The 19,985-nt window shown below is 56.7% G+C and overlaps 1 protein-coding gene across 1 annotated transcript; it reads left to right on the top strand.

Moving 5' to 3' along the window:
• The first annotated feature begins 15,357 nt into the window (after window positions 1-15,357).
• Window positions 15,358-16,784, top strand: TMEM229A (transmembrane protein 229A). The gene has a single exon (XM_073573415.1). The coding sequence runs from the start codon at window positions 15,475-15,477 to the stop codon at window positions 16,498-16,500; it is 1,026 nt and encodes a 341-aa protein (XP_073429516.1). The 5' UTR covers window positions 15,358-15,474; the 3' UTR covers window positions 16,501-16,784.
• The last annotated feature ends 3,201 nt before the right edge of the window (window positions 16,785-19,985 follow it).

The following is a 19,985-nucleotide window of genomic DNA, read 5'->3' as shown; positions in this document are numbered from 1 at the left end:
GGGAATATAACTGTTGGTGCCTGTGATATTCTATGGACATTAATGAAGTGTAAGGCGTGCACTCACCCACAGTAACTAGACAAAGAGGTCCAGCGTGTTTAGTGACAGCGTATTCAAGCCGTGTACTACGCAATGTTATGGACTAAGTGTGAGCCTGTGAAGTATAACATGGCTTGCGGTGCGGTTTATGATGGCACAATAAACTGCATTGGACTGTTTTAAGTGAAAGTGTTCCTGTGTGCATCAATATCGCAGGCAAGTGAGTGTCTCCCAACACTAACAATAAGCGCTACCTTACACTGTGTAATTTATCATTATTGCACATAACTTAATTTATGGAAATTAGAGATGGGCGAACCCGAACAGTAAAGTTTGTCAATGTAACGAACACCTACTGTTCAGGCACGGACACTGAACAAGGACTTCACCAGGAAGTCCGTGTTACTGTTCGGGTTCGGCTGCCCGAACACCAGGTGACAGCGCGGCAAACACCGCTTCTGATTGATGGTGAAATCATTTCCGAAAGTCAGAGAGCTGCGGTTTCAAGGCTGTCAAAAGAAAGCGTGAGCGCTCAGCTTTGATCGGAGGTATAAAGTCTACCTCCCGTCACTGGTGTCAGCGGATGGGATGACTGATCCCATCATCCGACACTTGCAGCCGCTCTTTACAGCGAGAGCAGGAGCGGCGGGAGTATTCATCAGTGGCTCCTGCACTATAAATAAATAATTAAAAAAAAAAATGGTGTGGGTTCCCCTGTATTTTGTTAACCAGCCAGGCAAAACTCCCAGATGGGGGCTGCAACCCTCAGCTGTCAGCTTCAACAAGGCTGGTTATCAAGAATAGAGGGGTCCCCACGCCGTATTTTTAATTATTTAAATAATTTTTTTTAAAAAACAGCGTGGGGTCCCCTCCATTTTTGACAACCAGCCTTGCTAAAGCTCACAGCTGGGGGCTGGTATTCTCAGGCTGGTAAGGGGCCATGGATATTGCCTAAAAATAGCTCGCAGCTGCTCAGAAAAGGCACATCTATTAGATGCATCAATTCTGGCGCTTTGCCTGGATCTTTCCACTTGCCCTGTAGTGGTGGCAGGTGGGGTTCATAGCTGTGGGGTTGATGTCACCTTTGTATTGTCAAGTGACATCAAGACCACGGGTTAGTAATGGAGAAGCATCTATAAGACAACTATCCATTACTAATTCCATAGTTATATGGTAAATAAAGACACAGCCAGAATAAAGTCCTTTATCAGAAATAAGACTTAGGGTACCGTTACACCTAGCGATGCACCAGCGATCCCGACCAGCGATATGACGCAGTCAGGATCGCTGGTGCATCGCTAGGTGGTCGCTAGTGAGCTGCCACTCAGGCAGTTCTCACCAGCAACATCGCTGGGGACGGGGATCGCTACTTACCTGTCAGACGCGGCGATCCTGCGTCCTCCCGCCCGGCTCCACGCGTCGCTCGTCTCCACAGCAGGAAGCGCCGCAGGAAGCTGACGACAAGAAATGATCCAGCAGCTTCTCGCGCGATCAGCGATAACCAGCGGGGGAGCGGGTCGGAGGTAAGTATCACATGCAGCGATATCGCTAGTAATATTGCTGCAACGTCACAAAATCGGTGACTTTACAGCGATATTGCTAGCGATATCGCAGTTTGTAACGGGGGCTTTAACAGAGTTTTCCCTTTTTCTTTAAAAATAACAAACACAGTTATATTCACCTAACGCCTAATTCCACTGAAGCCATCGATCTCCTGTAATAAACCAACAATATAACAGACCTGTTCTGTTCCATGCCGTAATCCATGTCTGGCAAAAAAAAAAGTTTTCAACCTGGACGGTGCCAAGATGTGACCATCCAGGCTGAGAACCACAGATAAATGAGCTGGTACAAGTGCAGCCTGAGTGACTAGTGGTGACATCATCAAGGTTACCTCAGGTCACTGAGGCCGCGTTCCCAGCAGGGCTGAACAGCGGTGACCTTGGTGAGATCTCTGCTAGCACAGTGAGAAAAACTCTCACAGTACTAGTGGGGATCTCACCGAGATCACCACAGTTCAGCCCAGCTTGGAACACAGCCCAAACTAAAAAAAGAGAGTGAGGACCCCTCTATTCTTGATTACCAGCCTTGTTGAAGCTGACAGCCGAGATTTGCAGCCACCAGCTGTGAGTTTTGCCTGGCTGGTTATCAAAAATCCAGGGGAAGCCACGACAGGTTTTTTAAAAATTATTTATTTACAGCGCAGGAGTCAGCTAATGAATACCCCCATCAGCTGCTCCTGCTCTAGCTGTTACTAGTGGCAGCAGGTCTCTGATGATGGGAGCAGTTGTCCCATCCGCTGACAACAGTGACCGGAGGAGGTAAACTTTATAGCTCTGATCACAGGTGAGTGTCTCTCTGACCGACGGGGAGAATTTCACTGCCGATCAGAAGCGGTGTTTGCCTTGCTGCCATGCACATTACAGCGCAGCAAACACTGGATGTTCGGACCCCCCATTCAAGTGAATGGGGTCCGGGTCCGGGTACTGTTCTGGTACCCAAACCCAAACTTTTTGTAACTGTTCGGCTGAACCCGCCGCACCCGAACATCCAGGTGTCCACCCATCTTTAATGGACATCTATGGTTTGATTTCTTTTCCTGTGTGGATTGGATGAGTTGTTGCAGACGGTGAGAATTTAATGTCAATAAAACCTTTAGAAATATATTTTCTTAAAAAATTGGTGATGTGTTAATACTTATTCCACATGCTATAAGTAAATAGTAATAGAATATGTAAATAACATTAGTTAACGTTATTTTGATCAAAAAAGCATAAAAGCCATCCCATCACAAGGTGTATACATCGGGGACGGTCCTAACCTGTCTAGTATTAAAACCTCTCCATGTGTCATATGACATTAACGTGAATAAGAGCAGAGGACAGGGCCCCAACTGAAACACCCTTACAAGGGAAGCTATATAGATTAATTACTTACCTCAGAAAGGGTGGGCCACGCCACTGTTTGTACAAAGTACAAGACATTACTGCAAAACCAAATAAATCAGCCGGACTATACATACAATGAGAATGGGCACATTCACACTTTGGCCATTTCACAGACTAAACCATTTGTACATAGTGGTTCCACTATTACTCTCCAGCAACATGCCCGCTGTCTTGGGGTCATACTTGACTCCGGGCTTTCCTTTGCCCCCCACAGCCGATCACTGGCTCGCTCTTGTTATCTGCACCTCAAAAACATTTCTAGAATTCGACCTTTTCTTACTTTTGACTCCACAAAAACTCTTACTGTTTCTCTTATTCATTCTTGTCTCTTCTAATCGGTCTCCCTCTTACCAAAATCTCCCCTCTCCAATCTGTCTTGAAAGCTGCAGCCAGGATCATATTCCTCACCAATCGTTACACCGATGCCTCTACCTTGTGCCAGTCATTACACTGGCTACCCATCCACTCCAGAATCCAGTACAAACTTATTACCCTCACCCACAAAGCTCTCCATGGCTCAGCACCACCCTACATCTCCTCCCTTGTTTCAGTATACCACCCTACCCGCACCCTCCGTTCTGCTGATGACCTGAGGTTAGCATCCTCAATAATCAGAACCTCCCACTCCCGTCTCCAAGACTATACATGTGCTGCGCCAATTCTTTGGAATGCACATCCCAGGTCAATACGATTAGTCCCCAATCCCTACAATTTTAAGCGTGCCCTGAAAACGCATTTATTCAGACTGGTCTACCGACTCAACACATTAACCTAATCTATCCCTGTGTGGCACAGTCAAGTTTTATCATAACCAGGTTCCCCGCATCATGTTCCCACATGCTTTATGCATCCATTAGCCCTCTGTGTCTGTATTGTTACACACCAATCAGGGCAATTGTTACCACCCACCTTTCGTGTCTACCTTTTTCCTCATAGATTGTAAGCTTGCAAGCAGGGCCCTCATTCCTCTTGGTATCTGTTATGATCTATGTGATTATTGTTATGCTGTAATGTCTATTGTCTGTACAAATCCCCTCTGAACTGTAAAGTGCTGCGGAATATGTCGGCGCTACAGAAATAAAAATTATTACTATTATTATATACCAGTTTATAGTCTGGCTGATTTATTGGGGTTATAGCCCACTCTGTGACAGGCAGTCCTAACAGCTAGGAACATGGCCGTGGACTTATAGCACCAGTCTGTGTCAGGCAGTCCTGACCGCTAGGACCATGGCTGGGGGGTTATAGCTCCAGTCTGTGGCAGGCAGTCCTGACAGCTAGGACCATGGCTGGGGGGTTATAGCACCAGTCTGTGACAGGCAGTCGTGACAGCTAGGACCATGGCCGGAGGGTTATAGCCCCAGTCTGTGACAGGTAGTCCTGACAGCTAGGACCATGGCCGGGGACTTAAAGCACCAGTCTGTGTCAGGCAGCCCTCACAGCTAGGACCATGGCTGGGGGGTTATAGCTCCAGTCTGTGAAAGGCAGTCCTGACAGCTAGGACCATGGCTGGGGAGTTACAGCATCAGTCTGTGACAGGAAGCCCTGACAGCTAGGACCATAGCTGGGGGGTTGTAGCGCACCAGTCTGTGACAGGCAGTCCTGACAGCTAGGACCATGGCATGGCCGGGGACTTATAGCACCAGTCTGTGTTAGGCAGCACTGACCGCTAGGACCATGGCTGGGGGGTTATAGCACCAGTCTGTGACAGGCAGCCCTGACAGGTAGGACCATGGCTGGGGGGTTATAGCACCAGTCTGTGACAGGCAGCCCTGACAGGTAGGACCATGGCCGGAGACTTATAGCACCAGTCTGTGTCAGGCAGCCCTGATAGCTAGGACCATGGCTGGGGGGTTATAGCTCCAATCCGTGGCAGGCAGCCCTGACAACTAGGACCATGGCTGGGGGGTTATAGCACCAGTCTTTGACAGGCAGCCCTGACAGGTAGGATCATGGCCGGGGACTTATAGCACCAGTCTGTGTCAGGCAGCCCTGATAGCTAGGACTATGGCTGGGGGGTTATAGCACCAGTCTGCGACAGGCAGCCCTGACAGGTAGGATCATGGCCGGGGACTTATAGCACCAGTCTGTGTCAGGCAGCCCTGACAGCTAGGACTATGGCTGGGGGGTTATAGCACCAGTCTGCGACAGGCAGCCCTGACAGCTAGGACCATTGCTGGGGGGTATAGCACCAGTCTGTGACATGCAGCCCTGACAGCTAGGACCATGGCTGGGGGATTATTGCACCAGTCTGTCACAGGCAGCCCTGACAGCTAGGACCATGGCTGGGGGGTTATAGCACCAGTCTGTGACAAGCAGTCCAGCCAGCTAGGACCATGGCTAGGGGGTTATAGCTCCAGTCTGTGGTAGGCAGCCCTGACTGCTAGGACCATATGCTGGGGAGATAAAGCACCAGTCTGTGACTAGCAGTCCTGACAGCTAGGATCATGGCTGGGGGGTTATAGCTCCAGTGGCTGGGGGGTTATAGCACCAGTCTGTGGCAGGCAGCTCTGACAGCTAGGACCATGGCTGGGGGGTTACAGCACCAGTCTGTGATAGGCAGCCCTGACAGCTAGGACCATGGCTGGGGGGTTATAGCTGCAGCCCTGACAGGAAGGACCATGGCTGGGGGGGAGGCTATAGAACCCGTCTGTGACAGGCAGCCCTGACAGCTAGGACCATGGATGGGGGTTTATAGCACCAGTCAGTGGCAGGCAGCCCTGACAGCTAGGACCATGGCTGGGGGGATACAGCACCAGTCTGTGATAGGCAGCCCTGACAGCTAGGACCATGGCTGGGGGATTATAGCACCAGTCTGTGACAGGCAGCCCTGACAGCTAGGACCATGGCTGGGGGGGCTATAGCATCAGTCTGTGACAAGTATTCCAGCCAGCTAGGACCATGTCCAGGGGGTTATATTACCAGTCTGTGGCAGGCAGCTCTGACAGCTAGGACCATAGCTGGGTGGTTATAGCACCAGTCTGTGACAGGCAGTCCAGCCACCAAGGAGAATGGCCGGGGACTTATAGCACCAGTCTGTGTCAGGCAGCCCTGACAGCTAGGACCATGGCTGGGGGGTTATAACACCAGTCTGTGGTAGGCAGCCCTGACTGCTAGGACCATATGCTGGGGAGTTAAAGCACCAGTCTGTGACAGGCAGTCCTGACAGCTAGGATCATGGCTGGGGGGTTATAGCACCAGTCTGTGGCAGGGAGTACTGACAGCTAGGACCATGGCTGGGGGGTTACAGCACCAGTCTGTGACAGGCAGCCCTGACAGCTAGGACCATAGCTGGGGGGTTATAGCGCAGGAGTCTGTGACAGGCAGTCCTGACAGCTAGGACCATTGCCGGGGACTTATAGCACCAGTCTGTGACAGGCAGCCCTGACAAGTAGGACCATGGCTGGGGGGTTATAGCTCCAGTCTGTGTCAGGCAGCCCTGATAGCTAGGACCATGGCTGGGGGGTTATAGCGCTAGTCCGTGGCAGGCAGCCCTGACAGCTAGGACCATGGCAGGGGGGTTATAGCTCCAGTCTGTGTCAGGCAGCCCTGATAGCTAGGACCATGGCTGGGGGGTTATAGCGCTAGTCCGTGGCAGGCAGCCCTGACAGCTAGGACCATGGCCGGGGGGTTATAGCACCAGTCTGTGACAGCTAGGACCATGGCTGGGGGGTTATAGCGCTAGTCCGTGGCAGGCAGCCCTGACAGCTAGGACCATAGCTGGGGGGTTGTAGCGCACCAGTCTGTGACAGGCAGTCCTGACAGCTAGGACCATGGCATGGCCGGGGACTTATAGCACCAGTCTGTGTTAGGCAGCACTGACCGCTAGGACCATGGCTGGGGGGTTATAGCACCAGTCTGTGACAGGCAGCCCTGACAGGTAGGACCATGGCTGGGGGGTTATAGCACCAGTCTGTGACAGGCAGCCCTGACAGGTAGGACCATGGCCGGAGACTTATAGCACCAGTCTGTGTCAGGCAGCCCTGATAGCTAGGACCATGGCTGGGGGGTTATAGCTCCAATCCGTGGCAGGCAGCCCTGACAACTAGGACCATGGCTGGGGGGTTATAGCACCAGTCTTTGACAGGCAGCCCTGACAGGTAGGATCATGGCCGGGGACTTATAGCACCAGTCTGTGTCAGGCAGCCCTGATAGCTAGGACTATGGCTGGGGGGTTATAGCACCAGTCTGCGACAGGCAGCCCTGACAGGTAGGATCATGGCCGGGGACTTATAGCACCAGTCTGTGTCAGGCAGCCCTGACAGCTAGGACTATGGCTGGGGGGTTATAGCACCAGTCTGCGACAGGCAGCCCTGACAGCTAGGACCATTGCTGGGGGGTATAGCACCAGTCTGTGACATGCAGCCCTGACAGCTAGGACCATGGCTGGGGGATTATTGCACCAGTCTGTCACAGGCAGCCCTGACAGCTAGGACCATGGCTGGGGGGTTATAGCACCAGTCTGTGACAAGCAGTCCAGCCAGCTAGGACCTTGGCTAGGGGGTTATAGCTCCAGTCTGTGGTAGGCAGCCCTGACTGCTAGGACCATATGCTGGGGAGATAAAGCACCAGTCTGTGACTAGCAGTCCTGACAGCTAGGATCATGGCTGGGGGGTTATAGCTCCAGTGGCTGGGGGGTTATAGCACCAGTCTGTGGCAGGCAGCTCTGACAGCTAGGACCATGGCTGGGGGGTTACAGCACCAGTCTGTGATAGGCAGCCCTGACAGCTAGGACCATGGCTGGGGGGTTATAGCTGCAGCCCTGACAGGAAGGACCATGGCTGGGGGGGAGGCTATAGAACCCGTCTGTGACAGGCAGCCCTGACAGCTAGGACCATGGATGGGGGTTTATAGCACCAGTCAGTGGCAGGCAGCCCTGACAGCTAGGACCATGGCTGGGGGGATACAGCACCAGTCTGTGATAGGCAGCCCTGACAGCTAGGACCATGGCTGGGGGATTATAGCACCAGTCTGTGACAGGCAGCCCTGACAGCTAGGACCATGGCTGGGGGGGCTATAGCATCAGTCTGTGACAAGTATTCCAGTCAGCTAGGACCATGTCCAGGGGGTTATATTACCAGTCTGTGGCAGGCAGCTCTGACAGCTAGGACCATAGCTGGGTGGTTATAGCACCAGTCTGTGACAGGCAGTCCAGCCACCAAGGAGAATGGCCGGGGACTTATAGCACCAGTCTGTGTCAGGCAGCCCTGACAGCTAGGACCATGGCTGGGGGGTTATAACACCAGTCTGTGGTAGGCAGCCCTGACTGCTAGGACCATATGCTGGGGAGTTAAAGCACCAGTCTGTGACAGGCAGTCCTGACAGCTAGGATCATGGCTGGGGGGTTATAGCACCAGTCTGTGGCAGGGAGTACTGACAGCTAGGACCATGGCTGGGGGGTTACAGCACCAGTCTGTGACAGGCAGCCCTGACAGCTAGGACCATAGCTGGGGGGTTATAGCGCAGGAGTCTGTGACAGGCAGTCCTGACAGCTAGGACCATGGCCGGGGACTTATAGCACCAGTCTGTGACAGGCAGCCCTGACAAGTAGGACCATGGCTGGGGGGTTATAGCTCCAGTCTGTGTCAGGCAGCCCTGATAGCTAGGACCATGGCTGGGGGGTTATAGCGCTAGTCCGTGGCAGGCAGCCCTGACAGCTAGGACCATGGCAGGGGGGTTATAGCTCCAGTCTGTGTCAGGCAGCCCTGATAGCTAGGACCATGGCTGGGGGGTTATAGCGCTAGTCCGTGGCAGGCAGCCCTGACAGCTAGGACCATGGCCGGGGGGTTATAGCACCAGTCTGTGACAGCTAGGACCATGGCTGGGGGGGTTATAGCCCACTCTGTGACAGGCAGTCCTAACAGCTGGACCATGGCTGGGGGGTTATAGCCCAGTCTGTGGCAGGCAGTCTTGACAGCTATGACCATGGCTGGGGGGTTATAGCACCAGTCTGTGACAGGCAGTCCTGACAGCTAGGACCATGGCTGGGGGGTTATAGCACCAGTCTGTGACAGGCAGTCCTGACAGCTAGAACCATGGCTGGGTGGTTATAGCACCAGTCTGTGACAGGCTGTCCTGACCGCTAGGACCATGGCTGGAGGGGATATAGCACCAGTCTGTGGTAGGCAGCCCTGACAGCTAGGACCATGGCTGGGGGGCTATAGAACCAGTCTGTGACAGGCAGCCCTGACAGCTAGGACCAAGGTTGGGGGGTTATAGAACCAGTCTGTGACAGGCAGCCCTGACAGCTAGGACCATGGCTGGGGGGTTATAGCACCAGTCTGTGACAGGCAGCCCTGACAGCTAGGACCATGGCTGGGGGGTTATAGCACCAGTCTGTGACAGGCAGCACTGACCATGGCTGGGGGGTTATAGCCCCACTCTGTGGCAGGCAGTCCTGACAGCTAGGACCATGGCTGGGGGGTTATAGCCCCAGTCTGTGGCAGGCAGCCCTGACAGCTAGAACCATGGCTGGGGGGTTATAGCACCAGTCTGTGGCAGGCAGTCCCGACAGCTAGGACCATGGCTGGGGGGTTATAGCACCAGTCAGTGACAAGCAGTCCAGAGAGCTAGGACCATGGCCGGGGGGTTATAGCCCCGGCCTGTGACAGGCAGCCCTGACAGCTAGGACCATGGCTGGGGGGTTTATAACTTCAGTCTGTGTCAGGCAGTCCTGACAGCTAGAACCATGGCTGGGGGTTATAGCACCAGTCTGTGTCAGGCAGTCCTGACAGCTAGAACCATGGCTGGGGGGTTATAGCACCAGTCTGTGGCATGCAGTACTGACAGCTAGGACCATAGCCGGGGGGGTTATAGCACCAGTCTGTGGCAGGCAGTCCTGACAGCTAGGACCATGGCCGGGGGGTTATAGCCCCAGTCTGTGACAGGCAACCCTGACCGCTAGGACCATGGCTGGAGGGTTATAGCACCAGTCTGTGACAGGCAGCACTGAAAGCTAGGACCGTGGCCGGGGACTTATAGCACCAGTCTGTGTCAGGCAGCACTGACAGCTAGGACCATGGCTGGAAGGTTATAGCACCAGTCTGTTACAGGCAGTCCTGACAGCTAGAACCATGGCTGTGGGGGTTTAGCACCAGTCTGTGACAGGAAGCCCTGAGAGCTAGGACCATGGCTGGGAGGTTATAGCAGGAGTCTGTGGCAGGCAGCCCTGACAGCTAGGACCATTGCTGGGGGGTTATAGCACCAGTCTGTGACAGGCAGCCCTGACAGCTAGGACCATGGCTGGGGGGGTTATAGAACCAGTCTGTGACAGGCAGTCCTGACAGCTAGGACCATGGCTGGGGGGTTATAGCGCACCAGTCTGTGACAGGCAGCCCTGACAGCTAGGACCATGGCTGGGGGGGTTATAGCACCACTCTGTGTCAGGTAGTCCTGACAGCTAGAACCATGGCTGGGGTTATAGCACCACTCTGTGTCAGGTAGTCCTGACAGCTAGGACCATGGCTGGGGGGTTATAGCACCACTCTGTGTCAGGTAGTCCTGACAGCTAGGACCATGGCTGGGGGGTTATAGCCCAGTCTCTGACAGGCAGCAGGGTATAAGTAGCTGGAGGTAGGACTTCCCGAGATTGTGGCTTTGTGATGCTGCTCTAGGTCACCTGCAACATGACACCAGATGCAATAAAAGGAAGGAACGAGACAAAGCAGGGCATCAGACTGGAGCCGGTGCCAGGGGGTATCTGTGCCGGGGCTGGAGGTGCCTGTGCCGGGGGTATCTGTGCCGGGGCTGGAGGTGCCTGTGCCGGGGCTGGAGGTGCCTGTGCAGGGGGTATCTGTGCCGGGGCTGGAGGTGCCTGTGCAGGGGGTATCTGTGCCGGGGCTGGAGGTGCCTGTGCCGGGGGTATCTGTGCCGGGGCTGGAGGTGCCTGTGCCGGGGGTGGAGGTGCCTGTGCCGGGGGTGGAGGTGCCTGTGCCGGGGGTGGAGGTGCCTGTGCCGGGGGTGGAGGTGCCTGTGCCGGGGGTATCTGTGCCGGGGGTGGAGGTGCCTGTGCCGGGGGTATCTGTGCCGGGGGTGGAGGTGCCTGTGCCGGGGGTATCTGTGCCGGGGGTATCTGTGCCGGGGCTGGAGGTGCCTGTGCAGGGGGTATCTGTGCCGGGGGTGGAGGTGCCTGTGCAGGGGGTATCTGTGCCGGGGCTGGAGGTGCCTGTGCCGGGGGTATCTGTGCCGGGGCTGGAGGTGCCTGTGCCGGGGGTGGAGGTGCCTGTGCCGGGGGTATCTGTGCCGGGGGTGGAGGTGCCGGGGCTATCTGTGCCGGGGCTATCTGTGCCGGGGCTATCTGTGCCGGGGCTATCTGTGCCGGGGGTGGAGGTGCCTGTGCAGGGGGTATCTGTGCCGGGGCTGGAGGTGCCTGTGCCGGGGGTATCTGTGCCGGGGGTGGAGGTGCCTGTGCAGGGGGTATCTGTGCCGGGGGTGGAGGTGCCTGTGCCGGGGGTATCTGTGCCGGGGGTGGAGGTGCCTGTGCCGGGGGTATCTGTGCCGGGGGTGGAGGTGCCTGTGCCGGGGGTATCTGTGCCGGGGGTGGAGGTGCCTGTGCCGGGGGTATCTGTGCCGGGGGTGGAGGTGCCTGTGCCGGGGGTATCTGTGCCGGGGGTGGAGGTGCCTGTGCCGGGGGTATCTGTGCCGGGGGTGGAGGTGCCTGTGCCGGGGGTATCTGTGCCGGGGGTGGAGGTGCCTGTGCAGGGGGTATCTGTGCCGGGGCTGGAGGTGCCTGTGCCGGGGGTATCTGTGCCGGGGCTGGAGGTGCCTGTGCTGGGGGTGGAGGTGCCTGTGCAGGGGGGTATCTGTGCCGGGGGTGGAGGTGCCTGTGCAGGGGGGTATCTGTGCCGGGGGTGGAGGTGCCTGTGCAGGGGGGTATCTGTGCGGGGGGTGGAGGTGCCTGTGCAGGGGGGTATCTGTGCCGGGGGTGGAGGTGCCTGTGCTGGGGGTGGAGGTGCCTGTGCAGGGGGTATCTGTGCCGGGGGTGGAGGTGCCTGTGCCGGGGGTATCTGTGCCGGGGCTGGAGGTGCCTGTGCTGGGGGTGGAGGTGCCTGTGCAGGGGGTATCTGTGCCGGGGGTGGAGGTGCCTGTGCAGGGGGGTATCTGTGCCGGGGGTGGAGGTGCCTGTGCAGGGGGGTATCTGTGCCGGGGGTGGAGGTGCCTGTGCAGGGGGGTATCTGTGCGGGGGGGTGGAGGTGCCTGTGCAGGGGGTATCTGTGCGGGGGGGTGGAGGTGCCTGTGCAGGGGGTATCTGTGCGGGGGGGTGGAGGTGCCTGTGCAGGGGGTATCTGTGCCGGGGGTGGAGGTGCCTGTGCAGGGGGTATCTGTGCCGGGGCTGGAGGTGCCTGTGCCGGGGGTATCTGTGCCGGGGCTGGAGGTGCCTGTGCTGGGGGTGGAGGTGCCTGTGCAGGGGGTATCTGTGCCGGGGGTGGAGGTGCCTGTGCAGGGGGGTATCTGTGCCGGGGGTGGAGGTGCCTGTGCAGGGGGTATCTGTGCCGGGGGTGGAGGTGCCTGTGCAGGGGGGTATCTGTGCCGGGGGTGGAGGTGCCTGTGCAGGGGGGTATCTGTGCCGGGGGTGGAGGTGCCTGTGCAGGGGGGTATCTGTGCCGGGGGTGGAGGTGCCTGTGCAGGGGGGTATCTGTGCGGGGGGTGGAGGTGCCTGTGCAGGGGGGTATCTGTGCCGGGGGTGGAGGTGCCTGTGCTGGGGGTGGAGGTGCCTGTGCAGGGGGTATCTGTGCCGGGGGTGGAGGTGCCTGTGCAGGGGGTATCTGTGCCGGGGGTGGAGGTGCCTGTGCTGGGGGTGGAGGTGCCTGTGCAGGGGGTATCTGTGCGGGGGGGTGGAGGTGCCTGTGCGGGGGGGTGGAGGTGCCTGTGCAGGGGGTATCTGTGCGGGGGGGTGGAGGTGCCTGTGCGGGGGGGTGGAGGTGCCTGTGCAGGGGGTATCTGTGCAGGGGGGTGGAGGTGCCTGTGCAGGGGGTATCTGTGCGGGGGGGTGGAGGTGCCTGTGCAGGGGGTATCTGTGCGGGGGGGTGGAGGTGCCTGTGCAGGGGGTATCTGTGCGGGGGGGTGGAGGTGCCTGTGCCGGGGGTGGAGGTGCCTGTGCCGGGGGTATCTGTGCCGGGGGTGGAGGTGCCTGTGCCGGGGGTATCTGTGCCGGGGGTGGAGGTGCCTGTGCCGGGGGTATCTGTGCCGGGGGTGGAGGTGCCTGTGCCGGGGGTATCTGTGCCGGGGGTGGAGGTGCCTGTGCCGGGGGTATCTGTGCCGGGGGTGGAGGTGCCTGTGCCGGGGGTATCTGTGCCGGGGGTGGAGGTGCCTGTGCCGGGGGTATCTGTGCCGGGGGTGGAGGTGCCTGTGCAGGGGGTATCTGTGCCGGGGGTGGAGGTGCCTGTGCAGGGGGTATCTGTGCCGGGGCTGGAGGTGCCTGTGCCGGGGGTATCTGTGCCGGGGCTGGAGGTGCCTGTGCTGGGGGTGGAGGTGCCTGTGCAGGGGGTATCTGTGCCGGGGGTGGAGGTGCCTGTGCAGGGGGGTATCTGTGCCGGGGGTGGAGGTGCCTGTGCAGGGGGGTATCTGTGCCGGGGGTGGAGGTGCCTGTGCAGGGGGGTATCTGTGCGGGGGGTGGAGGTGCCTGTGCAGGGGGGTATCTGTGCCGGGGGTGGAGGTGCCTGTGCTGGGGGTGGAGGTGCCTGTGCAGGGGGGTATCTGTGCCGGGGGTGGAGGTGCCTGTGCTGGGGGTGGAGGTGCCTGTGCAGGGGGTATCTGTGCCGGGGGTGGAGGTGCCTGTGCCGGGGGTATCTGTGCCGGGGCTGGAGGTGCCTGTGCTGGGGGTGGAGGTGCCTGTGCAGGGGGTATCTGTGCCGGGGGTGGAGGTGCCTGTGCAGGGGGGTATCTGTGCCGGGGGTGGAGGTGCCTGTGCAGGGGGGTATCTGTGCCGGGGGTGGAGGTGCCTGTGCAGGGGGGTATCTGTGCCGGGGGTGGAGGTGCCTGTGCAGGGGGGTATCTGTGCGGGGGGTGGAGGTGCCTGTGCAGGGGGGTATCTGTGCCGGGGGTGGAGGTGCCTGTGCTGGGGGTGGAGGTGCCTGTGCAGGGGGTATCTGTGCCGGGGGTGGAGGTGCCTGTGCAGGGGGTATCTGTGCCGGGGGTGGAGGTGCCTGTGCTGGGGGTGGAGGTGCCTGTGCAGGGGGTATCTGTGCGGGGGGGTGGAGGTGCCTGTGCGGGGGGGTGGAGGTGCCTGTGCAGGGGGTATCTGTGCGGGGGGGTGGAGGTGCCTGTGCGGGGGGGTGGAGGTGCCTGTGCAGGGGGTATCTGTGCAGGGGGGTGGAGGTGCCTGTGCAGGGGGTATCTGTGCGGGGGGGTGGAGGTGCCTGTGCAGGGGGTATCTGTGCGGGGGGGTGGAGGTGCCTGTGCAGGGGGTATCTGTGCGGGGGGGTGGAGGTGCCTGTGCAGGGGGTATCTGTGCGGGGGGGTGGAGGTGCCTGTGCCGGGGGGTGGAGGTGCCTGTGCAGGGGGTATCTGTGCGGGGGGGTGGAGGTGCCTGTGCAGGGGGTATCTGTGCGGGGGGGTGGAGGTGCCTGTGCAGGGGGTATCTGTGCGGGGGGGTGGAGGTGCCTGTGCAGGGGGTATCTGTGCGGGGGGGTGGAGGTGCCTGTGCAGGGGGTATCTGTGCGGGGGGGTGGAGGTGCCTGTGCCGGGGGGTGGAGGTGCCTGTGCAGGGGGTATCTGTGCGGGGGGGTGGAGGTGCCTGTGCAGGGGGTATCTGTGCGGGGGGGTGGAGGTGCCTGTGCAGGGGGTATCTGTGCGGGGGGGTGGAGGTGCCTGTGCAGGGGGTATCTGTGCGGGGGGGTGGAGGTGCCTGTGCCGGGGGGTGGAGGTGCCTGTGCAGGGGGTATCTGTGCCGGGGGTGGAGGTGCCTGTGCAGGGGGTATCTGTGCCGGGGGTGGAGGTGCCTGTGCAGGGGGGTATCTGTGCCGGGGGTGGAGGTGCCTGTGCAGGGGGGTATCTGTGCGGGGGGTGGAGGTGCCTGTGCAGGGGGGTATCTGTGCGGGGGGTGGAGGTGCCTGTGCAGGGGGGTATCTGTGCCAGGGGTGGAGGTGCCTGTGCTGGGGGTGGAGGTGCCTGTGCAGGGGGTATCTGTGCCGGGGGTGGAGGTGCCTGTGCAGGGGGTATCTGTGCCGGGGGTGGAGGTGCCTGTGCTGGGGGTGGAGGTGCCTGTGCAGGGGGTATCTGTGCGGGGGGGTGGAGGTGCCTGTGCAGGGGGTATCTGTGCGGGGGGGGTGGAGGTGCCTGTGCAGGGGGTATCTGTGCGGGGGGGTGGAGGTGCCTGTGCAGGGGGTATCTGTGCGGGGGGGTGGAGGTGCCTGTGCAGGGGGTATCTGTGCCGGGGGTGGGCTTCCTCTGACTACTGTCCACACGAGGAGGGGCGCTGGATGCGGCGCCGGGTCCCGCTCCGGACTGAGGCACGGGGCATCACTATGCGGCTCTGACACCGGGCAGTATGGGCAGGAACCAGGGCGCCTGGCGGCGGCAGGTGGTCCGAGCCCGGGTGAAGGCTCCCGCGGTGGCCATCTCCCAGCCCCTGCCGCTATGGATGAGGCTGTATTTCTACGGCATGCACGGCCTGACCCTGGACGTGCTGAGCTCCTGCATCCGGCGCTTCCCTCACCGCCAGGACTACCAGCTGCTGGGCTTCTCCTCCCCGTACCGCTGCTTGCTGCATGCCCTTGCCCACCTGGCCCTGGAGAAGCTCTACCTGCAGCGGAAGAGCTTCCCGGACAATGCCCTGGCTTTCCACTTCGTCTTCTACCCCTCGGTGTTCGTGGGCCTGCAGATCCTGCTCCGGAGGACGCTGCTGCAGTGCTGCCCCCAGGAGCGGGCGCTGAGTGCGGCGGAGCTGGGGCTGCAGTACGCGCTGGCCCTCTACTACTCGCAGGTGCTGCTCCGGAGCGTCCTGAGGCTGCAGTACCAGAGCTGGGGCGGGCCGGGAGGAGAGGGCTGCCCCGCTGCCCACAGCTGGGACGGGCCGGGAGGAGAGGGCTGCCCCGCTGCCCACAGCTGGGACGGGCCGGGAGGAGAGGGCTGCCCCGCTGCTGCCCACCGGCTGCCCCTCAGCCTGCGCTTCCTCTTCTTCGGGATGCATGGCTTCATGGACGAAGTGTTCTTCACGTCCGCCTTCAGCCTGCTGGAGGCGCCGGGCTGCCCGGTGAGCGGCCACACGTCGCTGTGGTCCTTCTTCATGTACGGCAGCTGCAGCCTGATGGTGGAGAGGCTCTTCTTCTACCTGTGCTATGGCCGAGGCTGGGGCGCCTGGAGGAGACTCCCGGTCTACATCCTCTTCGTCTACACCTGGGAGTTCTCCTGGGGTCTGGGGCTCCGCACCTGCAATGCTTGTTCCTGGGACTACTCGCATTACCCTCTGAACTTCATGGGCCTGGTGACCCTGATGTACTTACCAGGGTGGATATTTCTTAGCTTCTACCAGGACCTGCTGTCCAAGGTGCTGCTCCGGATCCGCTATGTGTAACACTGGAGCCTTCTACTACTAGTGCTCCTTCTTTCTGGACTTTCTAGGAGAGATAGAAGGATAGTGACATATTCCTAGAGGAGACCATGTACCTCCTATCAGCCAGGCCAATACAGTTTACAAGCTTTGTGACCTAACAATTCCTATTTTCTTACACTGTGAACCATGCAAACTACTTTAAACAGAACAATGGAAAGGGTTTTCCTTTTGAATTAAAAGTGGACCAATTCTAAACGCTGTTTTATTCCGCGGCATTCAGGTACAATGGGGGTTTGTAGCTTTTATATGGGTATTATGGTGTTAGCCTTCATTATGTAATGGAGTGTGTTACCATTTTCTAATATACTTTTGGTATTAAATCCTTAAAGGGGACCTGTTAGGTCCAATATCATTGATAATCTGTAGACATAGGGTTAATCTGCAGGTGTGGCGCCTGGGACAAAATGAACTTCATTTCTCCTGGGAGCCGCCGACTTTCAGTCATGCCAGTGTTTCCTGCTCAGCACTGACTGACAGCCGGCTCTACGCTGGTCCACTGCTGAGCAGGTTAATAGCGTTATCGGAAATGACATCTTCCCTTTACATTTTTTTAAATCTCTTCTTGCTGTTATTCATCCTTTAGGTCTTAAACTGCATTTACATGCTCAGATCCCCGATCAGTCAGATTAATCTTACAGATTATAAAATTTGTCTAGCTTAAGCTAGTTTCACATTTGCGCTTTTGAGCGCGACGGCCTGCGCACGGCCGCCGCTAAGCCCCGCCCCCTGCTGCGCCTCCGCCGGTAGCTCCGCCTACCGGCGCATGACGCTGCATGCGTCCTGCGTCCCCTATCTTTATCACTGGAGGTGCAGGCCATGCGCAGTATGCGTTTGGCGGCGCATACGTCCTTTTCACGGTGCGCCAAGCGCAGCCAAACTGCAGCAGGTTGCGTTTGGCGCTGGTCGGCGCACCGTGAAAAGGACGCATGCGCCGCCAAATGCATACTGCGCACGGCCTGCTCCCCCAGTGATAAAGATAGGGGACGCAGGACGCATGCAGCGTCATGCGCCGGTAGGCGGAGCTACCGGCGGAGGCGCAGCAGGGGGCAGGGCTTAGCGGCGGGCGTGCGCAGGCCGTCGCTGCGCTCAAAAGCGCAAATGTGAAACTAGCCTTAGGGTCACATGCGCACTGAAGAATCTGTAATAGATGGTTAAGTGTACATAGGCTGCCATTGTTCTCAGCAGCTTGCGTCCTGTTTACACCGGGTGATTTGCTACTGAGAACAATGATCTTCTATGGAGACCAAGAGATCATTTCACCTGATGAACACAAATTTTGCTACTTCGTCAGGTAATTGGTAGCCTGTTAACACAGCATGATCATTGGTAAAGCTGCGTTCCTAGGAACACTTGTTCATGATAATCGTGCAGTGCAAATGGGTCTTCAGCCATTTACACCAACAGATATTCTCTTCTTCCTCATCTGTTGTAATTGTCCTATAAAACAGTCCTATTCCTTATAATGGAGTTGTCTTTCAGATATCAGCTTACGGCTGGGGTCACACTTGCAACTGCAATGCGACAAACTCGCCCGAGTCTCTCGCCTCAATACCCGGCACTGCCGCCAGCACTGGGGACCGGAGTGTGCTGCTGCAAGTATTTCTATGCAGCTGAGCGCTCCGGTCCGAGTGCCGGTGGCAGTGCCGGGTGTTGATGCGCGAGTTTCTCGCATTGCAGTTGCAAGTGTGACCCCGGCCTACCTGTCACAATCATTGTGCTTAACGGACAGTTTTTAAAAGAGAACCTGTCACCATGATCATGCATGTTAAACTAAAACTATGTGCATTAAAGGAACTGTTACAGTGGCATGTAAAAGTTTGGGCACCCCTGGTCAAAATTACTGTTATTGTGAACAGTTAAGCAAGTTGAAATGATCTCTAAAAGGCCTAAAGTTAAAAATGACACAATTCCTTTGTATTTTGCGTAAAAAAAAAAAAATTTCATTTTTTTACATTTCAAAAATTACAAAAAGGAAAATGGGCCGATGCAAGTGTTTAGGCACCCTTGGAGATTTGTGTGCGCACATAATTTTGACTAAAGTTTCTGACCTAAATTAGCCTGTTACGGTTATGGCTTGTTCACTATCACCAATAGGAAAGGCCAGGTAAATGCAAATTTCCCAGCTTTATAAAGACCCAGCCTCCTCTAACACTGTGCCAAAAAGAGCAGTCATGGGGTCTTCTAAGCAGCTGCCTAGCACTCTGAAAAAGAAAATGGTGGAGGCCCACAAAGCAGGAGAAGGCTATAAGAAGATAGCAAAGCGATTTCAAGTTGCCTTTTCCTCTGTTCGAAATGCAATTAAGAAATGGCAGTGACGGTGAAGATTAGGTCTGAAAGACCAGGCAAAATTTCAGTGAGAACCACTCATAGGACTGCTAGAAAGGCAAATCAGAACACCCACTTTACTGCAAAAGGCCTTCAGAAATATGTAGCAGACTCTAGAATTGTGGTACATTGTTCTACTGTTCAGAGACACCTCCACAAATATGGCCTTCATGAAAGAGTCATTAGAAGAAAACCTCTCCTGCATCCTGATCATAAAATTCTGAGTCAGAAGTATGCAAAAGGACAGCTAAACAAACCTGATGCATTTTGGAAACAAGTCCTGTGGACCGATGAGGTTAAAATTAACTCTTTGACCACAATGATCAAAGGTATGTGTGGAGAGAAAAGGGCACAGAATTTCAGGAAAAGAACATCTCGCCAACCATTAAGCATGGAGGTGGATTAATAATGGTTTGGGGTTATGTTGCAGCCAGTGGTACAGGGAACATTTCACAGGTAGAGGGAAGAATAGATTCAATGGAATTTCAACAAATTCTTGATGCACACAGCACCATCTGTAAAAAAGCTGAAGTCAAAACCCACAATAGACTGCCTCAAAAGACTCAGGCTGAAGGTTCTGAATATCACTGAAAATCTGTGACTAGACCTCAAAATAGCAGTGCATGCAAGACGACTCAGGAATCTCACAGAACTGGAAGAATTTTCCAAGGAAGAAAGGATGAAAAATCCCTCAAACAAGAATTGAAAGACTTGTCTGGCCACAGAAAGCGTTTTCAAGCTGTTATACTTGCAAAAAAGGGTGCTACTAGGTAATATCCATGCAGGGTGCTCAAACTTTTGCATTGGCCCATTTTCCTTTTTGGAATTTGTAAAATGTAAAAGATGAAAATATATATTTTTGCCTAAAATACACAGGAAATGTGTCATCTTTACAGTAATTCTGACCAGGGGTGTCCAAATGTTTACATGCCCCTGTATACTGATTTAATAGCTACCTTCAGTGTAGAAATCTGCTGCCTGGTTGTTGTTTCATTATCATTACAGGTTTTTGTGCAATAAGCGCTTTGTATATCGGGATGGGACTGTGGCTCACTCACTGCTCTCGGATTACTCTGGCGTTGTATTATCTTATTGTTTTACATTTCATGAATGCTGGCTCT

The sequence above is a fragment of the Dendrobates tinctorius genome, unplaced genomic scaffold (genome assembly GCF_039654945.1).
Source record: "Dendrobates tinctorius isolate UK_male_01 unplaced genomic scaffold, ASM3965494v1 ptg000035l, whole genome shotgun sequence".
Taxonomy (NCBI): domain Eukaryota; kingdom Metazoa; phylum Chordata; class Amphibia; order Anura; family Dendrobatidae; genus Dendrobates; species Dendrobates tinctorius.
This window is presented reverse-complemented; position numbering and strand designations above follow the sequence as displayed.

Bases quoted from the DNA above. Each gene is read 5' to 3' on its own strand.
- TMEM229A (XM_073573415.1), top strand. From the start codon at position 15,475: ATGGGCAGGAACCAGGGCGCCTGGCGGCGGCAGGTGGTCCGAGCCCGG.